The sequence below is a fragment of the Artemia sp. Qi Xiang Cuo genome, chromosome 21 (genome assembly GCF_049724085.1).
Source record: "Artemia sp. Qi Xiang Cuo chromosome 21, ASM4972408v1, whole genome shotgun sequence".
NCBI classification, from domain to species: Eukaryota; Metazoa; Arthropoda; class Branchiopoda; order Anostraca; family Artemiidae; genus Artemia; species Artemia sp. Qi Xiang Cuo.
This window is the reverse complement of record NC_142814.1, coordinates 28,275,811-28,302,186: the sequence shown is the minus strand read 5'-3', so window position 1 is coordinate 28,302,186 and position 26,376 is coordinate 28,275,811. Positions and strand designations below refer to the sequence as shown.

At 36.6% G+C, this 26,376-nt stretch overlaps 1 protein-coding gene across 1 annotated transcript in view; it reads right to left on the bottom strand.

Annotated features, from left to right (window-relative positions):
• The window catches only part of Invadolysin (leishmanolysin-like peptidase, invadolysin), a 185,279-nt gene that overhangs the window by 80,584 nt on the left and 78,319 nt on the right, over nucleotides 1-26,376 (bottom strand). Inside the window, exons 5-6 of the mRNA XM_089106746.1 lie at nucleotides 5,280-5,310; nucleotides 1,157-1,239 (exon numbers count right to left, since the gene is read on the bottom strand). Of these exons, the coding sequence (XP_088962872.1) occupies nucleotides 1,157-1,239; nucleotides 5,280-5,310 (114 nt within the window). The remainder of the gene's footprint in view (nucleotides 1-1,156; nucleotides 1,240-5,279; nucleotides 5,311-26,376) is intronic.

Below are 26,376 nucleotides of genomic sequence, written 5' to 3'. Positions count from 1 at the left end.
GTGACAGAATATATTGGACTAATATATATTTGCACATTGGGAGGTGTGGGGGTAAAGTATTTGGACAGCGTGAAGTTAGAAAACAATTCTTATTTCATAATATTCTGAATAATTGTAGCTAAGACATTTTACATGCAGACCCGCTATACTTTACCTCCCCTAATGCGCAATAATATAGCCCAAATTTGTTTCTAAAGTATTATATTATCATTAAATTTTTTTATATTTCATTAGGATTGTCCTAACTTCACTTCTCCAGTGCGTACCATTATGTACACAAGTATCGGATACATATTATGTTAAAAGAACAGCACCATCACAATCTTCGATGCCACCAAATTGTGGCATAAAACCCAGTAAAAACCTACAAAGATACCGTGAACCTACAAAGATGACAAGTGTTATTTAAAAGCCACTGGGACCCTTCAACTCTGTATCTATTCACTGTTAAGTGCTCCATCATCCCACAGGAAAAGTAGCCAACAAAGATGAGTTACTTGGGGGCTGCTGCCTGCTTAGTCGATTACATTCCTGCATCAATAATTTCCAAATGAATTTGTTTGGCCTGTTATAGGACATCACTTGCTCTCTAAAGAGTTCCACAAACAAATACAAAACTGGAACTCATGTTTTGATTTAGCTTCATTCAACGTTTGCGATGATCGAACCAAAAACAATCTTAATGTTTTCAGCTTCAAAATAGCTTGACAAATTTATCACAAAATCAATTTAGCAGTACACCCATCACAGAACCCTGAAGGTGATTTTGAACCATATTTATATGTCCAAATGTACTTTTTAGACCCCAATGGAGATCTTAAAGGCCACCTTTCACATCTTTTAAATTATTAGATCAGTCGTAACCCAAAAAATCTCTAGGAAGAAGCATTGTGATACATTAAAATTTAATATATAGAGGGGCCCCGCAAAAAAATTCCAATCGGGACCCACATCTATTCGATCCGGCCCTGGATAGCTTATTAAGAACCAAATCTTAATATGCTAAGTTCTAAGTTCGAAAAAGTCTCTGAAGGGCCTGATCTCTGTTATCTAATTCCTACTGAACAGCGTTTAAGATTCTTATTTTTACAAATTATAGCGCCATCACTACATTTTAGTGTCAAAAAATAAAATAAAAATTAATTAAACGACTTACCTACTGAGGCGAATTACGTTCTCTGTTTTTCGGACCATTAGGGCTTGTTCCCAATATTGCACAGCTCTTGGTAAAACGGTTCTCTGTAAGCAAAACAGAATAAACAAAACTAAGAATAAAAGAATACATGTTAAAAGACATACGATAGCGAGAATCACAGCGAGTCAAAGAAGAAAGTGAAGTACAAAGAAATATGTGGTTAGAAGATAAGATAAGATTTATTACAAAACCATAGCTACACAAAATATAGCCTACAAAAAAGCTCGAGGAACAAAATACAACTATAAACAATACAAACAAAGAAAAAAACACAACACGTTCAACATTTTAGCCTACAAAAAACAACCACAATAAAATTCAACTTAAAAACCTCGACAAACCATCCCCTCAAACATAATCTCCTATGTTTAATCCCTATGCGAAGAAATTTACACAATTTTTTAATAGCACACGCGTTCCTCTCAAACATCAGCTCGATTGACCAACATTCACTCCCAACACTCGTCCAAAACATTTCGCAACTCGGAGAGCTCTTCACACTCGGATACAAAATGAATGGTATCCTCATTCACACATCCACGCATGGGGCAAAAGTAGGAGAAAAAGAAGGGACAAAGACATGTGACAACGACAATCACAACGAATAAAAAACAAAAGTGACACCTCATGACTTAAAACTAAAGAATAACGTGATGACAATGCTAATGCATAACTAGAGAATCAAATATATACAAGTCTACCGCGAAAGTGAAAAAAAAATATATACGGTTACAAGACATGCGACAACGAGGATCAGAGCGAATGAAAAACGAAATTGAAGAACAATGAACTATGCGGTTAGATCAGAACGTGTCAAAAATGAACGTGAAGAACAAAGAACTGTGCGGCTAGAAGATACGCGACAGGGAGAATCAAAACGTGTCAAAAATGAAAGTGAAGAAATAAGAATTGTGCGATTGGAAGACATGCGTAAGCGAGTATCAGAATACGTCAAAAATAAAAGCGAAGAACAAAGAAGTGTGCGGTTAGAAGACAAGCGAATTCGAGAATCAGAACGAGTCCAAAATGAAAGCGAAGAAGAAAGAAACATTAGGTTAGAAGAACAACACTGTCGTAATCTTCGACGCCAACAAACTGTGGCACAAAACCCAGTACAAACCTACAAAGATGTCGTAAGCTGCGAAAGTGTTAATTACAAGTCACAGGGACCTTTCAACGTTGTATGTATTCACCACAGTTTATATAATTAGCAGTAAGTTTACCGCAGATGATTTCTGGATCTTCATTCTCGGTGCGAACAAAAAGCTCCTCCGCACTTATGGATTAGTGTGTTTGCGTCAATCAATGAAAAATGATTAGAAAGTAAATTATTTGTAATTGTGAAAGGAGAAAAAAACTTGATGAGTCGGCGGAGTGGTTTATAGGTGTCCAATCTCACAGTTATGATTTATTTCATATAAAAAATTATGACAATCTACTAGAGGACTCGACTGATTAGCCTGTGTAGGATTTTATAAAAAAAGGGGACGGGGGGTTGATGAAATTTGCGAAAATAAGGATTTTTTTCTTCTAATAACTGGTGGAATAGGTGTGATGGTTTCAGGGGCGGATCCAGGATTTTTAGGGGGGGGCAAAATAGGTTGATCCGATAAACTTACGCTAGGAGCAAGTTTAATTAATGCAAACTTGCGTTAATTAGGTAAATTACACTACTTGAGAATACTTTAGGGGGGTACCCCTCCCCCTCTGGATCCGCAACTGGATGGTTTATCATTTGTTTTCACGTCATGATATTTATTTTCTCAGATTGTAGTTCCTGTGATACTTGAAAAGTCTAGTTACCTGTTTTGGCTGAGAGCAGAGATTAGACTAGTTTCGTTTCCAATAATTGTTTCCGAATGAAATGGGCAGACCTTTCCTGAACATTAAGCAATAAACACCCCTGTTTGAAATTCTTTGCACTTTGTGAATTTAGATAGTGATAAGGGTTCCTAATTGAGACCAATTTTAGGACTTGGGTTCTAACGACTTCGAAACCTACTTGCAATTCCTATAGACATCCGAACTAATTTTATATATAGATATATATATATATATATATATATATATATATATATATATATATATATATATATATATATATATATATATATATATATATATATATATATATATATATATATATATATATATATATATATATACATATATATATATATATATATATATATATATATATATATATATATATATATATATATATATATATATATATATATATATATATATATATATATATATATATATATATATATCGGCGCGTACAAACAGCTCCTCTCATTTGATCTGCCATCAGCGGTCCAATTACCCTGGAACACGTATTTTTGCAGAAACTTTCTCAAAATGCCTTTGAAACCAACTTGAGACTTCGAAACCTATTTTAATTCCAATAAACAACTAATAATAACATTGCACTACTAATTACCGATTTTCATGTATGTATTGGAATAAATTAATTTAAAATTAGTTTCTTCAAAATTAGTGTTCCAACGTTGAAGCCAAGTTTCGCGTTCAAGAGAGATCTGACTTGTCTACCCGTGAAAAGATCTACTGTCGCGTATTTTTATATGTTCTCTGGAGCACTTGCAACACGGTCCCGGTTTTTATAATGGGTGAGATAGGGAAAGATCATACAGCTAATTATATAAACTGTGGTATTCACTGTGGAGCCGTCTATTTTCCCAAACAAGGAGTAGCAAACAAGAGTGATTCATTTGGAGATTTCTGCTTGCTTGGTCGAATTGCATTGCCCCTTCCCAAATATCCAAATGAATTGGTTTGCCTTTTTTTATGACGTCACATGCTCTTTCGAGTTCCAAAACCAATCCGAACTTGAACTCAAGTTTCGCTTTAGCTACAGTCAACGTAAGCGATGATTGAACTATCAATAGTCGTAATGTTTTCAGTTTCAAAGTAGCTAAACAAATTTGTCACAAAATATATAAACAAATTATATATATATATATATATATATATATATATATATATATATATATATATATATATATATATATATATATATATATATATATATATATATATATATATATATATATATATATATATAGGCTAATCATGAAAAAAATTACACCAATCATAATTAGCATATTTGAGATCCCTAAAACAAAGGTTTCATTCCTCAATCTACAGTTGTTGTTTGTTTTACTATTCCCTATTAGGATGATCATTGATGCTTCTTTATTTGTTTATTTACCATACCAGATGTAGTTTCTCGAGGAAGATAATGAGTAGGATCGAGGTACGACCAGTTACTTCCGTCATCTCGACTACGGCAGTGCTCATATTCCTCAGGAAATGATGGATGTAGTGTTTAAGTGGAGATAAAACTATTAGGACCTTATTATCGAAATCACTTCTAAGAATCATGTCCACGATTGAGCATACTTGTTGTCTTTTTTCTGGGGCACCAAAGACTCATATAGCTTCACTCAACCGTTGGAGATATCGGGTCAAATTCGGGCAAAAGACCCGCATAATTACCTTAGTCTCTTCAGAAGTGTTTTAACGTGAATGATTTGGGTGGCATTCTACAAGTATATTCTTTATCCTTAAGTTTTCTGAGAGAACTTAGAATATGATCCCTGTAGGAGTGGGGAGACAAGAGTCACGGCGTTGCTAATACTCATCACATTCACCAGAAAATCCGCTAAAAGGAACAGTTACAGAAGCAAAAGTACAAGACTATCTTTTTTGTATCGTTTGAGATGAGTTCAACTATTTTATATGCAAACGAATATGAAACGATTATTACCCCGAAATCAGCATCACTTGGAGATTTGTTTGTATTGCCCCTCTCCTTACTCTATTTTTTCATTATCATCAGCAATGACAGAATTTTTAGAGTAAAATCATATAAATTAGTGTAGTCTATGTGATGAGGACCACGATTCAGTCCAGAGGAAAGTTATGTATGTTTGACATTGACTATTCTCCGTTATTTTAGTTCTATGGAATGTAGAAGTACCTCGATTTTTTTTTTTTTCACAAAGAGAAATATAATAAACGTTGCCTCAATGCACAGAAAGAAAATGAAACAACTTACATTTATAAGCTCAAATTTCTCAGGGTCTAACCTAGAAAAAAAGAAATTAGTTAATGCAAAAATTTACAATTTAAAAATATCAACCCTTAAAGATTGTAGTTAACTTCATAAAATCTTATTTATAGGCGAACTAATTTTTTAATTGATTGCATCCTTGTGCTTCATATGTTGAACCTTAAAAAACAGTGTTATTTTCCGCCTAAAAGGTACAGCCCACCATAGCGACCATAATATAAATATAAAAAATGCAAGTTAAAGGGAAAGTTTTAAAACGTTTTTATCGCCTTTCTGGAGACATTCAAAGAGATGATTTATGAATGTTCCCCTTCTGGGAAAGAGGAACTCTTAAAATGTCTGCTATACAACTTGAGCTATTAAACAACTACGAAACGTTGAGTGTCTGTATTCTACATGGAAATCACACAAACCTCCAAATGAAATAATAATCTTAAAATTAACAACCTTCACGAACCTTGAATAAACGAATGTTGGTGGAACAAGAAGGCTACACACCAAACAATTTTTTTTTTTTTTTTTTAGAGCGCTTAAAATGCAATTTCAGTCTCAAGTACCTATAAGTTAAAGATTTGATATAGACTATAAAATTTGCATAAACAGCAAGGGTGTGTGGAGAACAGAAATCCATATTGGAGTAGAGGTGTGGAGATTTGTAGGGTGGGGAGTTGTGCAGTCACCTATAATGCATCAGTTTAGCTTGAATGGTTATGAAACTTATTTATCCAATGTGAATTTTAATAGGCAAATTTCGAAGCAACTACAAAGAAGACATTTAAAGTATCGGATTTCGCTTCACAAACTATATTGGCTGATTTCCTCAGTAGCACATTTACATATGTATCGTAAATTGCTGGTAACAAACTGTTTAAAATCTTGAAAGAAATTATAATATAATGATTAACGAGGTTACTGACATCAGCTCTAGTTGGCAAGTTTATCAATAGCTTGCCAATTAAAACTTTTCAAATTCGGTTTTAAATATGTTTTATATTGAAGGAAAAGAAAATACAGTCTTACAATGAAGATTTTTTAAAGCTAATATGTTATTCTAAGTAGGGTAATTTTTAGTAGAGCATAAAATGAATCCTAGGGCCATATAAATTAGTTCCACTGTCCAGGGGCGTCAGTTCGAGAGAGCGTTGTGGGCAGGTGGACAGCAATCTTTTCATTTTTTTTAACGAACATACAGATAAATGTAGCCTGTTTATTAAAATCTAGGGGGGGAATATTAATGTTTTCCCTTTTTTCAATGAAAATATCAAAACAATGTAATTTTCAAAATCTCCGGCGGGCAAATAACCCCTTAGGCACCCCTGGCACTGACCCCGAATAAAATATAACAACTCTAAAACTGTCAATTAAGACCACTTCTACTATACCACTACTGCTACTACTAAAGGCTCACAGCAGCAGCAAGCCGCCTGAGGTTAACTCAGCTACGGACGCCCCTCCTCCATCCCAATCTATTCAAAGCCTCCCTCTTTACACCCTCCCGAGAAGTTCCACTTTCTCTTATTAAGAAACTGGAAATCTATCATCCGTCATCAGCAAAATGTGTCTTAGTCATCTCAACCTTTCTCTCATTATAGTCCTAGAAAGCGGGATTGAACACTGTTATTCGTACGGCGTATTGTTTGAAATATGGTTAGTATGACGGGTACCCAAAACAATCCGCGTGCAATTTCTCAGGAGAACATCTAACAAATACTTGACCACTGCCATCACTGTAGCTTACAATATTCTAACGTTGGTTTGCACACTTATCTTCCCATTCTTCCAAACTTTTTTCAACTTTGAAAAAACAACCTAAGCCTCGGTGGCTATTATAGTGTACGCTAAAAGTACGCTTAAAAGTGTACGCTAAAAATTTTCACTTTTTTTGCCTGTCGTCCAACAATCTTTTTGGATAGTTAATCATTTTAACTTCGTCTTTACAAATAATTACCTTCTTTAGCAGAACGGATGCCGGGTACAGATAGATACTCAGTACCCAGCAGACCGTAATAAAATTACACGGAGAAAATGGATAAAAAATTCAAGGGGGGACGAAGAAGCCAAAAAGCCTTTTCAGGTATGTGCCAAGCCCAAAAACTTTAGTTATAATCCCACTAAACAAGCATTTTATCAAATTTTCTGTTTTCAATGTTTTGAACCTTGGATTGAAGATGGATCAGATAATTACGAGCATCACGGCCGTTTGAAATCAACAGACATCAAGTAAGGTTTTGTAACCTATTTGACTTGATTACTTCGTACTGAGGATTTCTCCTGATTTCTAGTTACATCTCTCAACTTAGTAAAAAAGAAGAGATTGACAATAGGTGGAAGGAGTATCTTATCTAAGTGCCGAACTTCCCGCAACCCATAAATTCTCTAGATCCTCAAACAAATCATCACTGTTGCTTGATATAATCAATGCATCCATGAGCTAAAAAATGGAAAATCTGCAGAAATTGACGACTTGCAGCCCGAACTTTATGAATATGGAGCCCATAATTAGTCGAAGTTCTCACTCAAATAGAAGAAACAGAGACTATTTCACGGACTAAAAAAAAGAGAATATTTAAGCTCTTCTTTTTAAAGGTAGATCAGTTGAGTACAATAACTGGCACGACATCACTCTGCATTCCGTAGGAATTAAAGTCTTTTGTCAAGTATTGCTGAACCACATTATTTCGAAAATTGATGTAATATTAAGAGATGAACAACATGGTTTTAGGCCGGATAGATATTGTGCTGATTTGATATGCAGTTTCAGAACACTGCTTGAAGAATTGAAAGAATAGCAAAACGGACATTATTTTCAGTTTCATTGGCTTCTTCCCCCCGGTAAATTGTCAGTCTCAACGGTAAATTTTAGGAAAACCAGCAATTTCCAGTGCGGACCGATGATAAAACCTTACCAATTGCTTCAATGTGAACTCTCATGCCTGTCAATGATCCATTTTTTCCCTGGCGCAGTTTGTTATTCTCATCGACTGTGTCCTCTCAATTCACAACTTCACAAGGTAGTAAACCTGAGTCGTACACTCTACAACAGGGCCCTTGCTGATGATTTAAGCCCCCTTTAACATCTAGGAGAGGATTTGCAGCAAAATATCACTGAACTCTCAAACTCAGCCGAACGAGGTGGATTTTGAATCAGCCCAATGAAAACGAAAATTACCCACAACAACGTTAGGACATAAGCTACCCCACTTCTTAAAGTTGGTGGTGCTGATACTAATTAGGAGGTTGAGGAACTCAAACATTCTGGATGAATCATTAAATATGAGAGTCTTGGGCGTAGAAATATTACGTATTACTGGCGCTGGAAATGCTTTTGACAAGTTAAAGAACATCTGGAGAAACTTTGCATACTCTGAAATTCAAATTAGGGCTCTTAAACAACAACCGGCTCTGTGCTTATCTAGATACAAACCTTAGGCTTTGTCCAAGTAGCTTGAAAAGCACATCCCGGGATTAGAGATTTTGTGTCTCAGACGCAACCTTGATATTCATGGTCAGACAAGATCACCAATGCCTTTATCCGAGAAAAGACAAAACAGCCATTTGTTACTGAAAAAATGAAAAGCAGTCGATGGCGTCACCGTAAGGACATGATACGAATGAGCGGGCGCTACCTTTTCCATGATGTTTGTTGCTGGAGCCCACCCTACAATTAGCCCCCCGTCCCCTCCCCGCAAGACACGGACGACAGAGTGACATTTTCCGTTATATTGACAAGGATGCTGCACTGTCGAGGTCGTACCTTAAAGATGTTCAGTCAAATGCGCTGAAGAGTTCGTCATGGAGAGACACCAGTGTCGCCTTATACGCCAACTGTCCTAGGAAGACCTAAGAAAGTGAGGAGGAAGTTAAGAGGGAAAAAATCATTTTCAAATTGATACTCAATAAACCTACCTGCTCACATAATTTTTTACACGCATGTATAAGGCTATTTTAACAATTATATGTTCTGAATCACGCCCCGTCCCTCCCAAAAACAAAAAAGATTTTTTTTTTGTCATTTTAGGTAGACGCTCAGTACTACCGCTAAGGAGACAAGAAAATTCGTTATTCACACCCCTCCCCCCAGCAGATGCTTTGCAATTATATGAGTTAAATTACATATCAAAAATTGATAAATTACGTAGCATGTATAATGTGCGTCAGAAGGAGAAAGCGCCATAAAGCTATAGATTTCAATACAAAATTAAAGTATCGAAGACAGTAGAGATGACCCTATTGATCCGATCAGGGCTCCTTATATGGGCATAGAACCACGTGGTTTATGGATTTTGTCAGTGAGAATGAAAAAACAGGAATTTTGTCACATTTATTGGATGTTTTCTTGGATGGTTATGTGTGTGGGTCAATTTATTTGATGTTTTTCATGGATGTCAACAGTAATTTATGGATGGTTTATGGATTTTGTCAGTGAGAATGAAAAAACAGGAACTTTGTCACATTTATGGATGTTTTCATGGATGGTTATGTGTGTTGGTCGATTTATTTGATGTTTTTCATGGATGTTTTATGGTTTTTGTCAGCGAGAATTTGAAAAACAGGAATTTTGTCACATTTATGGATGTTTTCTTGGATGGTTATGTGTGTTGGTCGATTTATTTGGTGTTCTTCATGGATGTCAACAGTAATTTATGGATGGCTTATGGATTTTGTCAGTGAGAATGAAAAAACAGGAACTTTCTCACATTTGTGGATGTTTTCATGGATGGTTATGTGTGTTGGTCGATTTATTTGATGTTTTTCATGAATGTTTTTATGGTTTTTGTCAGCGAGAATTTGAAAAACAGGAATTTTCTGACATTTTTGTATGTTTTCATGGTTTTTGTCAGTGGGAATGAAAAAACAGGAACTGTGTCACATTTATGTCTGTTTTTTGGTTTTTGTCAGTGAGAATGGAAAAACAGGAACTTTCTCACTTTCATGGATTATTGAGTCATTAATCAAATTGTTTTCGAGCAAAGTTAATTAATGTCTGACAGATGACGTTAAGTTAATTAATGTCTTTGATGTATTCCCAGAGAGAACGTTTCCGGGGCAAAGTTTAGATCGCACGTGACAGATGATGTCATGATTGATTGATTGACATGAAAGGGGAATTAATTTGTTGTTTCTAAAGAGAATCGTTCCCGAGCGAATGTTTTGATCTTAGCGCACGAAAAGGTTTCTTTGTAATTTCAAATGTGAAAGCACAGGGATGCCAAAACAAAAGGAACACGCTGAAATTACGTTTAGGGATTATTTGGGCGAAACCGTTTTAGACATTATATGGAATTATTTTGGCGAAACAGTTAGAGACATTTTAAAAGATGATTTTAGAAAATGTTTTAGAAGAGAATTTAAGGGTAAAACTCTGTGGTCCTTATAATACACAAGTTGTATTTTAACAGTGTCGTGAGGTCCTCTACCCCAAGCCCAAAGGGTTCCGATCCCCCTACCCCAACCCCAAAGGGTTCCAATCCCCCTACCCCAACCCCGAAGGAAGCCCCGGTCCTCAAGGGTCCCCCAAGCTCCCAAAGGGCCCCCGGACCCCCAAAGGCCCTCTCCCAGGTCCCCAAGGCCCTCACCGGGCTCCCAAAGGACCAATCGGCGCTCAAGGGCCTCCCCAGACCCCCAAAGGCCCTCCCCGGACCCCCAAAGGCCCTCCCCGGTCCTCAAAGGCCCCCCAGGCTCCCAAAGGGCCCCCGGACCCCCAAAGGCCCTCCCCGGTCCCCAAAGGTCCACCGGGCTCCCAAAGGACCATTCGGGCCTCAAGGGCCCCCCAGACCCCCAAAGGCACTCACCGGGCCCCCAAAGGCCCTCCCCCGGTCCTCAAAGGGCCCCCACGCGCCCAAAGGGCCCCCCGACCCCCAAACGCCCTCCCCCGGTTCCCAAAGTTCCACCGGACGCCCAAAAGACCAGTCGCCCCTCACGGGCCCCCCCCACCTCCAAAGGCCCTCACCGGGCCCCCCACGACCCTCCCCCGGGCTCCAAAGGTCCACTGGGCGCCCCAAGGACCCCCGGTCCCCCGTCCCTCCCTCTTTTAAAATAATTTGAATTTTTTAACATGGTGTTTTCTTTAAACTTTTTTACGTATCTTAAAATGACATGAAATATGCTTACGGCTCTACCAATCGTTCTCTGTGCTTGTTCATAGACACGACGTGGCTTTACCTCTGGTACTCTATGGCAGGTTATCGACACTGCCTAGTTTATTGCATGCATTAAATCAGTATTTTTTACGCAGTGGAAAGATAAACACACAATTCATATCTGTAAAAAAGTGAAGATGAATTATTCGACAAAAGTATGTACACATGAAAAAATCATCGTCGTATTGAATGCAGATAAGGAGAAATACCTGAACTATGAAACGAGTGCAAGTGGTAACACTATTGGAAATGTATGCATGCGTTGTCATGACAGTAAGAAGTTAGATATCTTTAGAGTACCCAAGAATTTCAATCGTGTAAACGGTGGATATGCAAGAGTAACATTACCAGAGAAATTAGTGCTCAAAGATAATGCAAACTTAAAGATAATTGTCGATGATCGGGGACAACTCCTTGCTAGGGCTTCTGGTTACACATTACCTGTTGATAAATCCTATCATCATCTTTCTGGTATTAGCATTTTAAAGAGAACAAGAAGAAGACAAGCATACTCCTGCACCAACATCATAAGTCATATCTTGTCAATGTGTCAAAACTGCTATCTATGTAAAAATAATGTGACAATTGACAGTGAAATCGTAGGCAGAATAAAAATGACATTAGCAGAAATATCATCAATGAATATAAAGATGAATTGACGGAAAGTGAAGTGCAAGTGTACTAATAATGTATAATAATGTATTTAACGTATTTTTATATTAATATTCTACATGTCATTATTTCATTAAAAATATCTTATGCATTATTTTGTTAAGTGTTCATTATTTTTAGGGTATGCTAGAACGTCAAACGTTCAGAATATCTATTAAAAAGGTCAGAGATGTAAGAAAAAGAATTTTTAGCGATAAAGATACTACTAGCAGGCTCAATTTTTCATAGAAGATAGAAAAGTTCATGATTTCTTCTGAATTTTACCAAAGAACACAATTAAATTCTAATTTCTCCAGAGAAAACAAAAATCTTCCACTACAGTTCTTTATTTCACAAAGACATAAAGAAATTTAAAGTTCAGTTCTAATTTTTCGGTGGAAGATAGAAAAAGTAATGCCATACTTGTAAATATTTTCCAGGAAGATAAAAAGTTCTAGTTCAATTTAAATTTTCTCAACGAAGTGAAGAAAAGTTCAAGTTCTCTACTGAATTTTACCAAGGAACACAATACTAGTACTAACAACTTATACGGAGTTCTGAAAGTGGAAGTTTATTAAATTATTAAGAAGGCTATTATTTCTTTGAAATATGCAATTACACAACAATGTCCATGTTTTGATTTTATATTAACGTAGACTAGGTTAGCCTACGTACGCGCGCGTACGTAGGCTAACCTAGTCTAAACTAAATTAACCTAACCTAACATAATCTAACACGCGTACGTAGGCTAACCTAGTCTAACCTAAATTAACCTAACCTAACATAATCTAACCTAACCATACACCTAACTTTTTGCCTGTCTCTCGCCTAATCTAATCTAACCTAAGTGATGCGTACGTAGTTAAATATTTAAATATGATGAAAATATGTTCCTAAAAATTATTGAGTTTGGAGGGGGGGGGGATTTTAAAATCCTCTGGAAAAGTTGAGTTGGGGGGGGGGGATTTCAATAGCGAGGGTTGTGGCGGGGGCAGCCCCACACCTAAGAACAGCCTAGTCTAACCTAAATTAACCTAACCTAACATAATCTAACCTAACCATCGTACGTAGGCTAACCTAGTCTAACCTAAATTAACCTAACCTAACATAATCTAACCTAACCTAACCATACACCTAACTTTTTGCCTGTCTCTCGCCTAATCTAATCTAACCTAAGTGATGTGTACGTAGGTAAATATTTAAATATGATGAAAATACGTTCCTAGAAATTTTTGAGTTTGGAGGGGGGATTTTGAAATCCTCTGGAAAAGTTGAGTTGGGGGGGAGGATTTCAAGAGCGAGGGTTGAGGCAGGGCGCAGCCCCACACCTAAAAACTTTTCTTTCTAGTCTTGCAAATCAAAGTTAACAACCATAGGTTTCACGCCCCCTCCTGTGAGTTGGGTGCTAGCCACTTTAATTCCCAATCAAATGAGTCCTTTTCAAAGTTTCTGTGACGACTCCTTCTGTGAGTACTTAGATAATATAAAATGATATATCCAGGATATTCTTAAAACCAGATTCCCCCTCCCCTCGCGTCATTTAAGTTGTAATAGCTCTGATTTTGGGGCATATTTCAAAATATCTTTTATCAATTTTTCTTCTTTTTTCTTTCTGATTACACAAGAAGTGTGAAATCACAGAGCTGATCAATCTTAGATAGTTTTACAGAAATTCTCACCCCCATCGATGCTTTCCTATGTCCAAAACAAAATCGAACGTAACAATTAATTAATCTGCATTGAAGATGTCTCGTTTGACACAATTAGACTATGTGATGTAAGAAGTATTTTTTTGAATCCATTCTCCGTGAGTGATAAGTGACAATTCTAGTGAGTGTTAAGTGATACATAGAAAGGTAATTATTGTTCTAAAATCAACAGTTTGTACGATTTCGTAAATAAATAACCGTTAGGTTAGTATATTTTAGGGCTTTGAAAAGTTTAAAAGTCAGTATAGGCTGAAATATAGGACAAGATAGAAAATAATGGAAGGTTCTTCAAATGCAAGCCCACCAACGTTTGATGTGAGTTCAAATAATATGTCTTTTCAGTGTATTTTCCATCCAAAAATATGTAAAATATGATGAACTATGTTCCTCGATTATAATTCATATCTTCCAATTAGGGAGGTTATGGCCTGGCAAAAAAAAAGGAATTGTCAGTGAAAAAAAAAACTCACAAATTTAGCTCTTGATGTGTCTTTTCGATGTGTTTTCTAAAGAAAATATACAAACTACAATGAAAATATTGTGTCAAATCGAATTAAACTGATAAGAGAGGGTCTACTCAAACAGATATTTATGGCATGATTTGAAAAAAGTAAAACATCAAATTAAAAAAAAAATTTTCAGTTGGAAGTAAGAAGCAACACTAAAACTTAAGCCGACAAAAATTATTCTGTATATGCATGGGGCTGTTCCCCGTCTCAACCCTCGCTCTACTTTTAGTTGAAAATGTTCTCATGTGAAAAAGTTTTGTCACTCTAACAAGCTTATCTCTATACATAACCTTACAGAAAATTTAAGTTTGAACAATTATTAGTTATTATTTCAGTACATCTTTAATTCTGTCTAGTAGCTCTTTACTTTTAGTTGAAAAGTTCCCTCTTGTTGGAAAGAGTTTTTGTAACTCTAATAAGTTTATCGCTAAATATAACTTTACAGAAAATTTAAGTTTGAACAATTATTCGTTATTATTTCATCATATCTTTGATTTAGTCTGGTAGCTCTTTACTTTTAGTTGAAGTGTCTTCTTGTGGGAAAAAGTTTTTTGTCACTCTAACTAGTTTATCTCTATACATACATTTACAGAAAATTTTAGTTTGAGCAATTATTCGTTATTATTTCTACTCATCTTTGATTTAGTCTAGTAGCTCTTTACTTTTAGTTGAAAAGTGTCCTCTTGTGGGAAAGAGTTTTTGTCACTCTAATAAGTTTATCGCTAAACATAACTTTACAGAAAATTTAAGTTTGAGCAATTATTCGTTATTATTTCATCAAATCTTTGATTTACTCTGGTAGCTCTTTACATTTAGTTGAAAAGTGTCATCTTGTGGGAAATTGTTTTTTAACACTTTAACTAGTATGTCATTGGACATAAGTTTACGTTTGAACAATTATTCGTTATTATTTCTGTTCATCTTTGATTAAATATAGGCTAGTTTCGTATTGAGTGAATTTTTGCTCGTATGAAACTGTCAGACCTTCCCTGAACTTTGTAGAATAAAGACCTCTGTTTGAAAATCTTTACACTTGGTGAATTTAAACAGCGATAAGGGTTTTTGATTGAGACCAATTTTAGAGATTGGGTTCTAATTATTGCTTGCTGCAGTAGAAGTTGCCACAATTGGTGTCTGGTGGCGGAATAAGACCCCTGAATTTAGAGAGAAGTTGAAGGGCAGATCTGGAATGGGGACAAAGTGTCTACTATTCACGCAAGTGATCCTGTTTGAATAGCTCCTGAGTTAATGGTAACTAATTTAATGACGCTAGTGACATTTGTTTTTTGCATAATTTTAATTTCCCATTTAGGCTTTTGATAAAATTCTAAACCTAATCAATTAACTCATGTTACCGAAATTTTGCTGTTTTACAATTTCAGTTTTGTTTAGGCTTTTAAGAAAAGTCTAAACCTAATTCTCTGGTTCAGCGAAATGTAATATCATAGTTTGATTGTGAAAAATAGCTAATTGGAGCTATGTTTAAATTCTTCATTAATATAAAATCAAAAACATGGAAATTGTTGTGTAAATGCATATTTCAAAGAAATAATAGCCTTCTTAATAATTTAATAAACTTTTACTTTCAGAGGAGATATGCTAACCCATCTATGCTCCGCAAACAAGACGATGAAGTCGCCGACCCTTCAAGAGGAACAGTCATCAAATATTCTGGCCCTATCATGACTACCAATCAAGAGAATCCCTACCCTTCGATGTCAATGCCACAACAAGCCTCAACCCCCCGTCAAGCGATGTCCGAACCTATCATGCAAACTGCTGATCTTAATGTTAGTTTAAATTTTTTTATTATTTCTCACTTAAGATTTTCTTAGATATGCTAACCCATCTATGCTCCGCATACAAGACAGTGAAGTCGCCGGCCCTTCAAGAGGAACAGTCATCAAATATTCTGGCCCTATCATGACCACCAATCAAGAGAATCCCTACCCTTCCATGTCAATGCCGCAACAAGCCTCAACCCCCGTCAAGCGATGTCCGAACCTATCATGCAAGCTGCTGATCTTAATGTAAGTTTAAATTTTATTATTATTTCTCACTAAAGATTTACTTTTACTTTCAGAACTCCGTAATGAAGCCCGAAGTCAAGTATGATTTGGTATATTAATTTGAAACTTTCAGGAATTGTTAAGGAGACAAAACATGAAAAAGGGAATTTCATAAAGTATAGTGGCTTTTACAATAAAATCATATGACCATACATTTCTCTGGTTCAATAAAATGTAATGTTGTAGTTTGATTGTGAAAAATAGTTAATTGAAGCTAAGTTTAAATTCTACGTTAATATAAAATCAAAAACATGGAAATTGTTGTGTAAATGCATATTTCAAAGAAATAATAGCCTTCTTAATAATTTAATAAACTTCCACTTTCAGAACTCCGTATAAGTTGTTAGTACTAGTATTGTGTTCCTTGGGAAAATTCAGTAGAGAACTTGAACTTTTCTTCACTTCGTTGAGAAAATTTAAATTGAACTAGAACTTTTTATCTTCCAGGAAAATATTTACAAGTATGGCATTACTTTTTCTATCTTCCACCGAAAAATTTATAATTGAACTTTAAATTTCTTTATGTCTTTGTGAAATAAAGAACTGTAGTTGAAGATTTTGTTTTCTCTGGAGAAATTAGAATTTAATTGTGTTCTTTGGTAAAATTCAGAAGAGATCATGAACTTTTCTATCTTCTATGAAAAATTGAGCCTGCTAGTAGTATCTTTATCGCTAAAAATTCTTTTTCTTACATCTCTGACCTTTTTAATAGATATTCTGAACGTTTGACGTTCTAACATACCCTAAAAATAATGAACACTTAACAAAATAATGCATAAGATATTTTTAATGAAATAATGAAATGTAGAATATTAATATAAAAACACGTTAAATACAGTATTATACATTATTAGTACACTTGCACTTCACTTTCTGTCAATTCATCTTTATATTCATTGATGATATTTCTGCTAATGTCATTTTTATTCTGCCTACGATTTCACTGTCAATTGTCACATTATTTTTACATAGATAACAGTTTTGACACATTGACAAGATATGATTTATGATGTTGGTGGAGGAGTATGCTTGTCTTCTTCTTGTTCTCTTTAAAAATGCTAATACCGGAAAGATGATGACAGGATTTATCAACAGGTAATGTGTTACCAGAAGCCGTAGCAAGGAGTTGTCCCCGATCATCGACAATTATTTTTAAGTTTGCATTCTCTTTGAGCACTAATTTATCTGGTAATGTTACTCTTGCATATCCACCGTTTACACGATTGAAATTCTTGGGTACTCCAAAGATATCTAACTTCTCGCTGTCATGACAACGCATGCATACATTTCCAATAGTGTTACCACTTGCACTCGTTTCATAGTTCAGGTATTTCTCCTTGTCTGCATTCAATACGACGATGATTTTTTCATGTGTACATACTTTTGTCGAATAATTCATCTTCACTTTTTTACAGATATGAGTTGTGTGTTTATCCTTCCACTGCGTAAAAAATACTGAATACTGAGTACCAGTGGGAAAGCCACGTCGTGTCTATGAACAAGCACAGGGTACGATTGGTAGAGCCGTAAGTATATTTCATGTCATTTTAAGATACGTAAAAAAGTTTAAAGAAAATACCATGTTAAAAAATTCAAATTATTTTAAAAGGTGGAGGGAAGGGGTACCGGTGGTCCTTTGGGAGCCCGGGGGACCTTTGGAGACCGGGGGAGGGCCTTTGGGGGCCCGGTGAGGGCCTTTGGAGGTCTGGGGGGCCCTTGAGGCCCGAATGGTCCTTTGGGAGCCCGGTGGACCTTTGGGGACCGGGGGAGGGCCTTTGGGGGTCCGGGGGCCCTTTGGGAGACTGAGGGGCCTTTGAGGACCGGGGGAGGGCCTTTGGGGGCCCGGGGAGTGCCTTTGGGGGTCTTGGGGGCCCTTGAGGCCCGAATGGTCCTTTGGGAGCCCGGTGGACCTTTGGGGACCGGGGGAGGGCCTTTGGGGGTCCGGGGACCCTTTGGGAGCCTGGGGGCCTTTGAGTACCGGGGGGTGGCCTTTGGGGGTCCGGGAAGGGCCTTTGGGGGGCTGGGGAGGCCCTTGAGCGCCGATTGGTCCTTTGGGGACCTGGTGAGGGCCTGGGAGCCCGGGGAGGGCCTTTGGGGGTCCGGGGGCCGTTTGGGAGCTTGGGGGACCTTTGAGGACCGGGGCTTCCTTCGGGGTTGGGGTAGGGGGATTGGAACCCTTTGGGGTTGGGGTAGGGGGATCGGAACCCTTTGGGCTTGGGGTAGAGGACCTCACGACACTGTTAAAATACAACTTGTGTATTATAAGGACCACAGAGTTTTACCCTTAAATTCTCTTCTAAAACCTTTTCTAAAATCAGCTTTTAAAATGTCTCTAACTGTTTCGCCGAAATAATTCCCTATAATGGCTAAAACAGTTTCGCCCAAATAATCCCTAAACGTAATTTCAGCGTGTTCCTTTTGTTTTGGCATCCCTGTGCTTTCACATTTGAAATTACAAAGAAACCTTTTCGCGCGCTAAGATCAAAACATTCGCTCGGGAACGATTCTCTTTAGAAACAACAAATTAATTCCCCTTTCAAGTCAATCAATTAATCATGACATCATCTGTCACGTACGATCTAAACTTTTCCCCGGAAACGTTCTCTCTGGGAATACATCAAAGACATTAATTAACTTAATGTCATCTGTCAGACATTAATTAACTTTGCTCGAAAACAATTTGATTAATGACTCAATAATCCATGAAAGTGAGAACGTTCCTGTTTTTCCATTCTCACTGACAAAATCCATAAGACAGACATAAATGTGACAAAGTTCCTGTTTTTTCATTCTCACTGACAAAAACCATAAAACAACCATAAATGTGACATAATTCCTGTTTTTCAAATTCTCACTGACAAAAACCATAAAACATCCATGAAAAACATCAAATAAATCGACCAACACACATAACCATCCATGAAAACATCCATAAATGTGAGAAAGTTCCTGTTTTTTCATTCTCACTGACAAAATCCATAAGCCATCCATAAATTACTGTTGACATCCATGAAAAACATCAAATAAATTGACCCACACACATAACCATCCAAGAAAACATCCATAAATGTGACAAAATTCCTGTTTTTCAAATTCTCGCTGACAAAAACCATAAAACATCCATGAAAAACATCAAATAAATTGACCAACACACATAACCATACGTTAAAACATCAATAAATGTTAGAAAATTCCTGTTTTTGCATTCTCACTGACGAAATCCATAAGCCATCCATAAATTACTGTTGACATCCATGAAGAACATCAAATAAATTGGCCAACACACATAACCATCCAAGAAAACATCCATAAATGTGAGAAAATTCCTATTTTTTCATTCTCACTGACAAAATCCATAAACCACGTGGGTCTATGCCCATATAAGGAGCCCTGATCGGATCAATAGGGTCATCTCTACTGAAGACATTAAAATAAAAGCATTTTTTACCCCTTGAAGCCATCTTATGTCTAATTATACATGAAAACCGTGATTTTCTAAGATTTTTCTTTTAGTTGTTTCAAAATTATGATATTTTTAAGGAAGTACCACATTTCCTTCAGTGTTGCCAAGTCGAAAGGTAATAATATATAGACAAAATTAATTAGTTCAGTTTGACAGCACTCTTTGTCCGTAAAAATTCAAACATCAACGATCTGTTGATTTCAAAAGACAATATCACCTTCTTAGTCTGTTTCGTGCCATGTGTGTCTAGTTCATTTTCTTTTATTAATATTTCCCCCACGTTTTTTTCTAATTTGGCCCCCGTTACTACCAAAAACTGCACAAACTGCATATGAAGGTCTTTCAAACGGTCCGTGGTAACAAACTGTAAGTAAGGAGCGACAAGGCTCAATAGTGACCGAAACTCCAAAATACAGAGTTTTGATAACAATTGATACATCAAAAAAAAATCAAATTTTTATAGTGATTCAAAATATATAAAGTTCATTAGGTTTAATATTACCCATCAAAAGTTAAGCGCCTGAGAAAAGTTACCCAATTTTTTGGAAAATGGGAGATACACCCTCAAAACGTCAAGTAATCTTAATGAAAATCACGCCATCAGATTCAGCGTATCAGAGAAGCCTACTGTAGAGGTTTCAAGCTCCTATATACAAAAATGTGGAATTTTGCATTTTTTGCCAGAAGAAAGATAAGAGATCACCTAGAATATCGGAAGAGGGCTCATTTGATCGTAAATCAAAGGTTCTAGTGCCATTTTATGTGACCAAAAAGATTGGAGGGCACCTAGCCACCCTCCCGTGCCTCTTTTTTCCCCAAAGCACTAAATCTAACAAGTGAAGATGTACCGGGGAAATTTTTAGCGGGTTTGGAATTATTTGCAGGAGCGCAACTGTTTTACCTTATAAACAGGTTCACTCGCCTAACACTCTAGGGAGACAGGCTCGTTTAGGCTTTGGACACTTATTTCCCTTGCAAATCCCGGGAACTTGTTGGAAAACTAATGTTGAATTAAGTTTTTGTTTGTGCAAATATTTGAGTTTATAAATTGGGTCACTTGCCTGCCTGACACTCTAGGTAGTTGGGGCCCTTTAAACGCTTGTTTGCTTGTCATTCCACGCGAATTAACGGTCCTGTGTCAATTCATAAATTCTTGGTCAACCTGCCTAAGACCATAGGCCTTATTTGCCTCCCATTCCAGACAATGTAACGGTCCTATGTCAATTTCAAATTCTTGGTCAAACTGCCTGAGACTCTAGGTGGCGTGCCTTTCGAGTCATACTTAATCCCGTCGTTTACCGGTGCCATTTAACCAAACAATTGGAAAGCTATAGGTTTCACCGTTCGCCTGCGAGTCAAGGGGAATTGTTTGGCCATTTGCCAATCCTATGACACAGTATTCCACCTTTAGACTACAAACGGCCAAGCCTTATTAGGCTTAGATTTCACTTGTTCGCTGTCTCCGAGTCTAAGCAAATAAAGTCCCAGATTTTGCACACAAGTCAAGTGGACTTTGTCCGTCACGCTTCAACCCAAAATCAATCCAATCTTTCCTCCCTTAACTCTATCACTATCTACCTTAGTTCTGCCCTAGGAATGACGCATGGACGGATGATAGATAGACTTATCTATCAACAAATGTAATGACATCATTTTTATACAATCCTAAAAAGGCCTTATCCCAGATTTGCCTCTCACTCACTCACTCGGACTATCTGTCTTGGCTTTTTCTACGATTAGCCATGGCTTGATGCATGCCCGTAACTACTTAATTTTAATTCAAGACACGAATTTCCAGGAAATTCAACACAGTGGGAATTTCCACAGGAGAAATTTCCACGGGGAAATATTTCACGGGGTCAACTTGGCACTGGTGCTGGGAGGATTTTCGGGAAAAATTTTCAACAAAGGATGGGTTTCCGATATCATTTGAGAACGATCAAATCATATCGTATGCTAAGGAGACTTTTTCAGGCGCAATTGTCCGCAAGATATTTTCCTGGAGGACTTTCAGCAAAGATTTAACTGTCCAGGGGGAATTTTCCAGTGGGGGGGGGACATTTTAAGTGAGACAAAACTCATTTTGAGAAATTTCATTGGAGGGAAGGAGTTTTCCATGAACGGGAGCTGGATTTCCCGGCATTATTAGAAAAACGATCAGAAATTGACTAAAAAAAAAAACAAGTTTTTTTTTCCAACTGAAAGCAAGGAGAAACATTCAAACGTAAAAAGAATAGAAATTATTCAGTATATGAGAGGGATTGCCACCTCCTCAATACCTCGCTCTTTACGCTATAGTTTGACTTCTTGTCCCAATTCTTTAAGAACGACTCCAGAAAAAAGGGCCGTTTAATTAGAATTAAATAAAAAAACAAGTTTTTTAAACTGAAAGTAAGGAGCGACATTAAAACTTAAAATGAACAGAAATTATTCCGTATATGAAAGGGGCTGTCCCCTCCTCAACGCTTCGCTCTTTACGCTAAAGTTTTTTATTGTTTTAAAAAATAAAGTTGTGAGACAGAGTCAAACTTTAGCGTAAAGAGCGAGGCGTTGAGGAGGGGACAGCCCCTTTCAGTTTTAATATCGCTCCTTACTTTCAGTTTAAAAAACCTGTTTTTTTATTTAATTTCTGATCGTTTTTTAGTTAATGCAGCTTTTATTTTGGCCCACCGTCATTGAATAAGTAAACGAAATTTGCATAAAAATTTTACTTTTTTTTTGCTAAATGGATGTCTCTAAATTTTGTTATGACGTAATTTACAAATTAACTGACGTAACTAACTTCTAGATTCGTATATTTTTCTTCTGGCAAAAAATACAAAGTTACAGATTTTTGCAGGTATGAGCTTGAAACCTATGTAATAGAGTTTTCTGATACGCTGAATCTGAAGGTGTGATTTTCACTAAAATTCTTTCGATTGTAGGGGATGTTTCCCCCCTCTTTCAAAAATCGATTAAATTTTCTCAGGCTCGTAGCCTTTGATGAGAAATACTAAACTTAATAAAATTTATATATTTAGAATCAGCATTATAAACACATTCTTTTGATACATTTATTGACATCAAAATTCCGTTTTTAAAAGTTTCGATTACTATTGAGCCGTATCGCTTGTTTTTTAATTGTTTTTTTTTTATTATGTATATGTTATTACGTATATGAGGGGGTTCTACCCTTAGTCAATACCACGCTCATTACGTTAAAAGTTAAAAAAAAATTAATTCTACAAACCCCTGAATCATAAAGACCGTTTAATTAGAATAGATAGCTCTTTTGAAAGCACTAAAAAAAAACTGTAGCGTAAAGAGCGAGGTATTGACTTGGGGGAGAACCCCCTCATATACGTTATGATTTCTGTTCGTTTTAAGTTCTAATGTTGCTTCTTATTTTCAGTGCAAAAAACTGGTTTTTTGTTTAATTTAATTTGATCGTTTTTTAAATAATACTTGGAAATCCAGCGCCCCCTTTCTAAAGATATCCCTTACCCCAAAGAAAAATCCTAAATGGAAAAATTCTCCTGATTAACCGCCTCCTCCAGCCCCACCTTCCATAAAAAAATCCTTCCTGAAAATGTCTGTATATTTCCCAATAACCAATAAATAATGCTGGCTAGTCCGGCGCCCCCTTCATGGCAATTTCCCTTTCCCCATGAAAAAATTCCTTCATGGACAGATCCTCCAACATAACCCCCGACCCACCCCCCCCCCCCACTACCAGAAAAAAAACCTCCTGAAAACTTCTGTATACTTCCCAATAACCAATACTATATGTTAACATTGGGTAAAGTTCATAACTTTTAGCCCTCCCCCGGGGACTTCGGGGATTAAGTCATCCTAAAAGACATAGTTATAATGTTTTCGACCATGTTGAACAAAATGGCTATCTCCAGATTTTGATCGGGTGACTTTGGGAGAAAAATGAGCGTGGGAGGGGGCCTAGTTGCCCTTCATTATTTTTGGTCACTTAAAAACGGCATTAAAATTTTTAATTTCCGATCCAATGAGTCCTCCCACGATCTTCTAGGACAGCTGGGTCGATACAATCACCCCTGGGGAAAAAAAACAACAAAAAAACAAATAAACACGCATCCGTGATCTTTCTTTTGGCAAAAAATGCACACTTCCACATATTTGTAGATAGGAGCTTGAAACCTCTAAAGTAGGGTTCTCTGATACGCTGAATATTATGATGTGATTTTCATTAAGGTTCTATAGCTTTTAGTGGGTCTTTCCCCCTTTTTTTGAAAATCAGCCAAATGTTCTCAGGCGCGTAACTTTTGATGGGTAGCACTAAACTTGATGAAAGTTATATATTTGAAATCAGCATTGAAATCTGATTCTTTTGATGTATCTATTGGTATCAAAAACCCGTTTTCTAGAGTTTCGGTTACCATTGAGCCGGGTCGCTCCTTACTTACAGTTCGTTACCACAAACTGTTTGATAAGAAGCTTTTTACAAATTTTTAAACACTTTAGAGTGAAGAGTGAGATATTGAGGGGGGAGCAACCCTCCTCACATACGAAAAATATCTGTTTGTTTTTTGTTTTAATATTGCCCCTTACTTTCAGTTGAAAAGGCTTGTTTTTTTTTAATTTCATTCATTAAAAACTGAGTCCCTATTGGTTTCACTTGCCCAGATAAGGTTCCACTTAACCAATCCAAACAATCAAGACTTCATTTTTACTGCCCTTTGTACTTTAAAGGCTTATGGGCTTATAGACGAGTTTATATCCCTTTTTATACATTAATAATTGAATTGTGCCTTCTTTTAAAACTTACCAAAGGATTTATGAGCAAAATAAATCATTGTAACACAATCTCGACCGTGAATAGCTGACTAAGAAATACTATAAAATTACAGTTGTCACTCGCATGTCGTCCTAAAAAGAATCTACATTTGAAAGAGAAACAAACAATCAAATGTTAAAGATCAACAAGAAAAAAAACGAAATCTGATATTAAACTTAAAAAAATAAGTTTTTTTTCAACTAAAAGTAAGGAGCAACATTAAAACTAAAAACAAACAGAAATTATGTCGTATATGAGGGGTGTTGTCCCCTCCTCAATACTTTACTCTTCACGCTAAAGTATTTCAATACTTTAGAAAAGCTTCTTATTCTAATTAAACGGTCCTTCTGCTTCAGACGTCGTTCTTAAAGAATAGGGACAAAAAATCAAACTCTAGCGTACAGAGTGAGGTATTGAGGTGGAGGCATCCCTTGTTATATACAGACTAATTTCCGTTCGTTTTTAGTTTTCCTGACTTTCAGTTGAAAATTCGTTTTTTGAATTCAATTTCGATCGTTTTTTTCAAATAATACCGGGAAATTCGCTTCCGCCCTGTATGGGAAATCCTCCTACGAAAAGTTCTTCCATGGAAAGTTCCTCTCGCGTAAGATTTCCCTCTCCCCGAAAATGATTTCCCGCCCCCTGACAACTCCATCCTCACTGAAAGTCCCCCCAGAAAATGCCCTGTGGACAATTCCGCCTGATGATTTCTCCGTAGCCTACTTTCATTTAAAAAAAGACCTGTTTTTCATTTAATATCTGATCGTTTTACAAATCATACTGGAAATCCCTCTCTGTGGGAAATTTTCCCCGGTAATTCCTCAACCCTAAATAGAAACTTTTTCCTGCAGAACATTCCTCCATGGAGAATTCTCCCACGGAAAATATTTCACGCGCAAAATCCTCCCCCGCAGAACCCCCAGAAAATTCCAATGCCACTGAAAATTTCCCCCGGAACATCTCTACATGTAAAACATGTAAAATTGAGTCGCCAAAGACAAAGTAAGACAAATAAAAAGAATTCCATACAGGAATTCTGGTGAATTCCCCTCCGTGTGAAATTTTCCTGGAAAGTTCACCCCCCGGATACTCCCTTCCCACGGAAAATTTTCCATGCAGAAAACACCCCCGCTACACTTGTTTCAAACACTTATTTCGGGCACTTGTTCGCACACTTGTTTAAATCATATATATATATATATATATATATATATATATATATATATATATATATATATATATATATATATATATATATATATATATATATATATATATATATATATATATATATATATATATATATATATATATATACTACTAACAACTCATCGCAGCACCAAGCCGCCTGAGGCCAACACAGCTACGCACGCTCCTCCTCCACCCCAATCTATTCAAAGCCTCCCTTTTTAAACCCGCCCACGAAGTTCCCATTTCCTTTAAATCTTTCTTTATGACGTCCTCCCACCCCAGACGGAGATGACCTGCCTTCCGTTTAGCCCTAGATGGTTGGCCGAAAAGAACAATCTTCGGCAATCTGTCATCCTTCATCCGAGCAACATACCCTAACCACCTCAACCTTTCTTTCATTATAGACCTAGAAAGCGGTATTGAACCACATTTTTCGTATAGCCTATTGTTTGAAATACGGTCAGTCAGCCGGGTACCCAGAACAATCCTTAAGCAATTTCTCTGGAAAACATCTAGCAAATCTTCATCCGCTTTTCGGAGCTTCCATGCTTCAGAGCCATATTT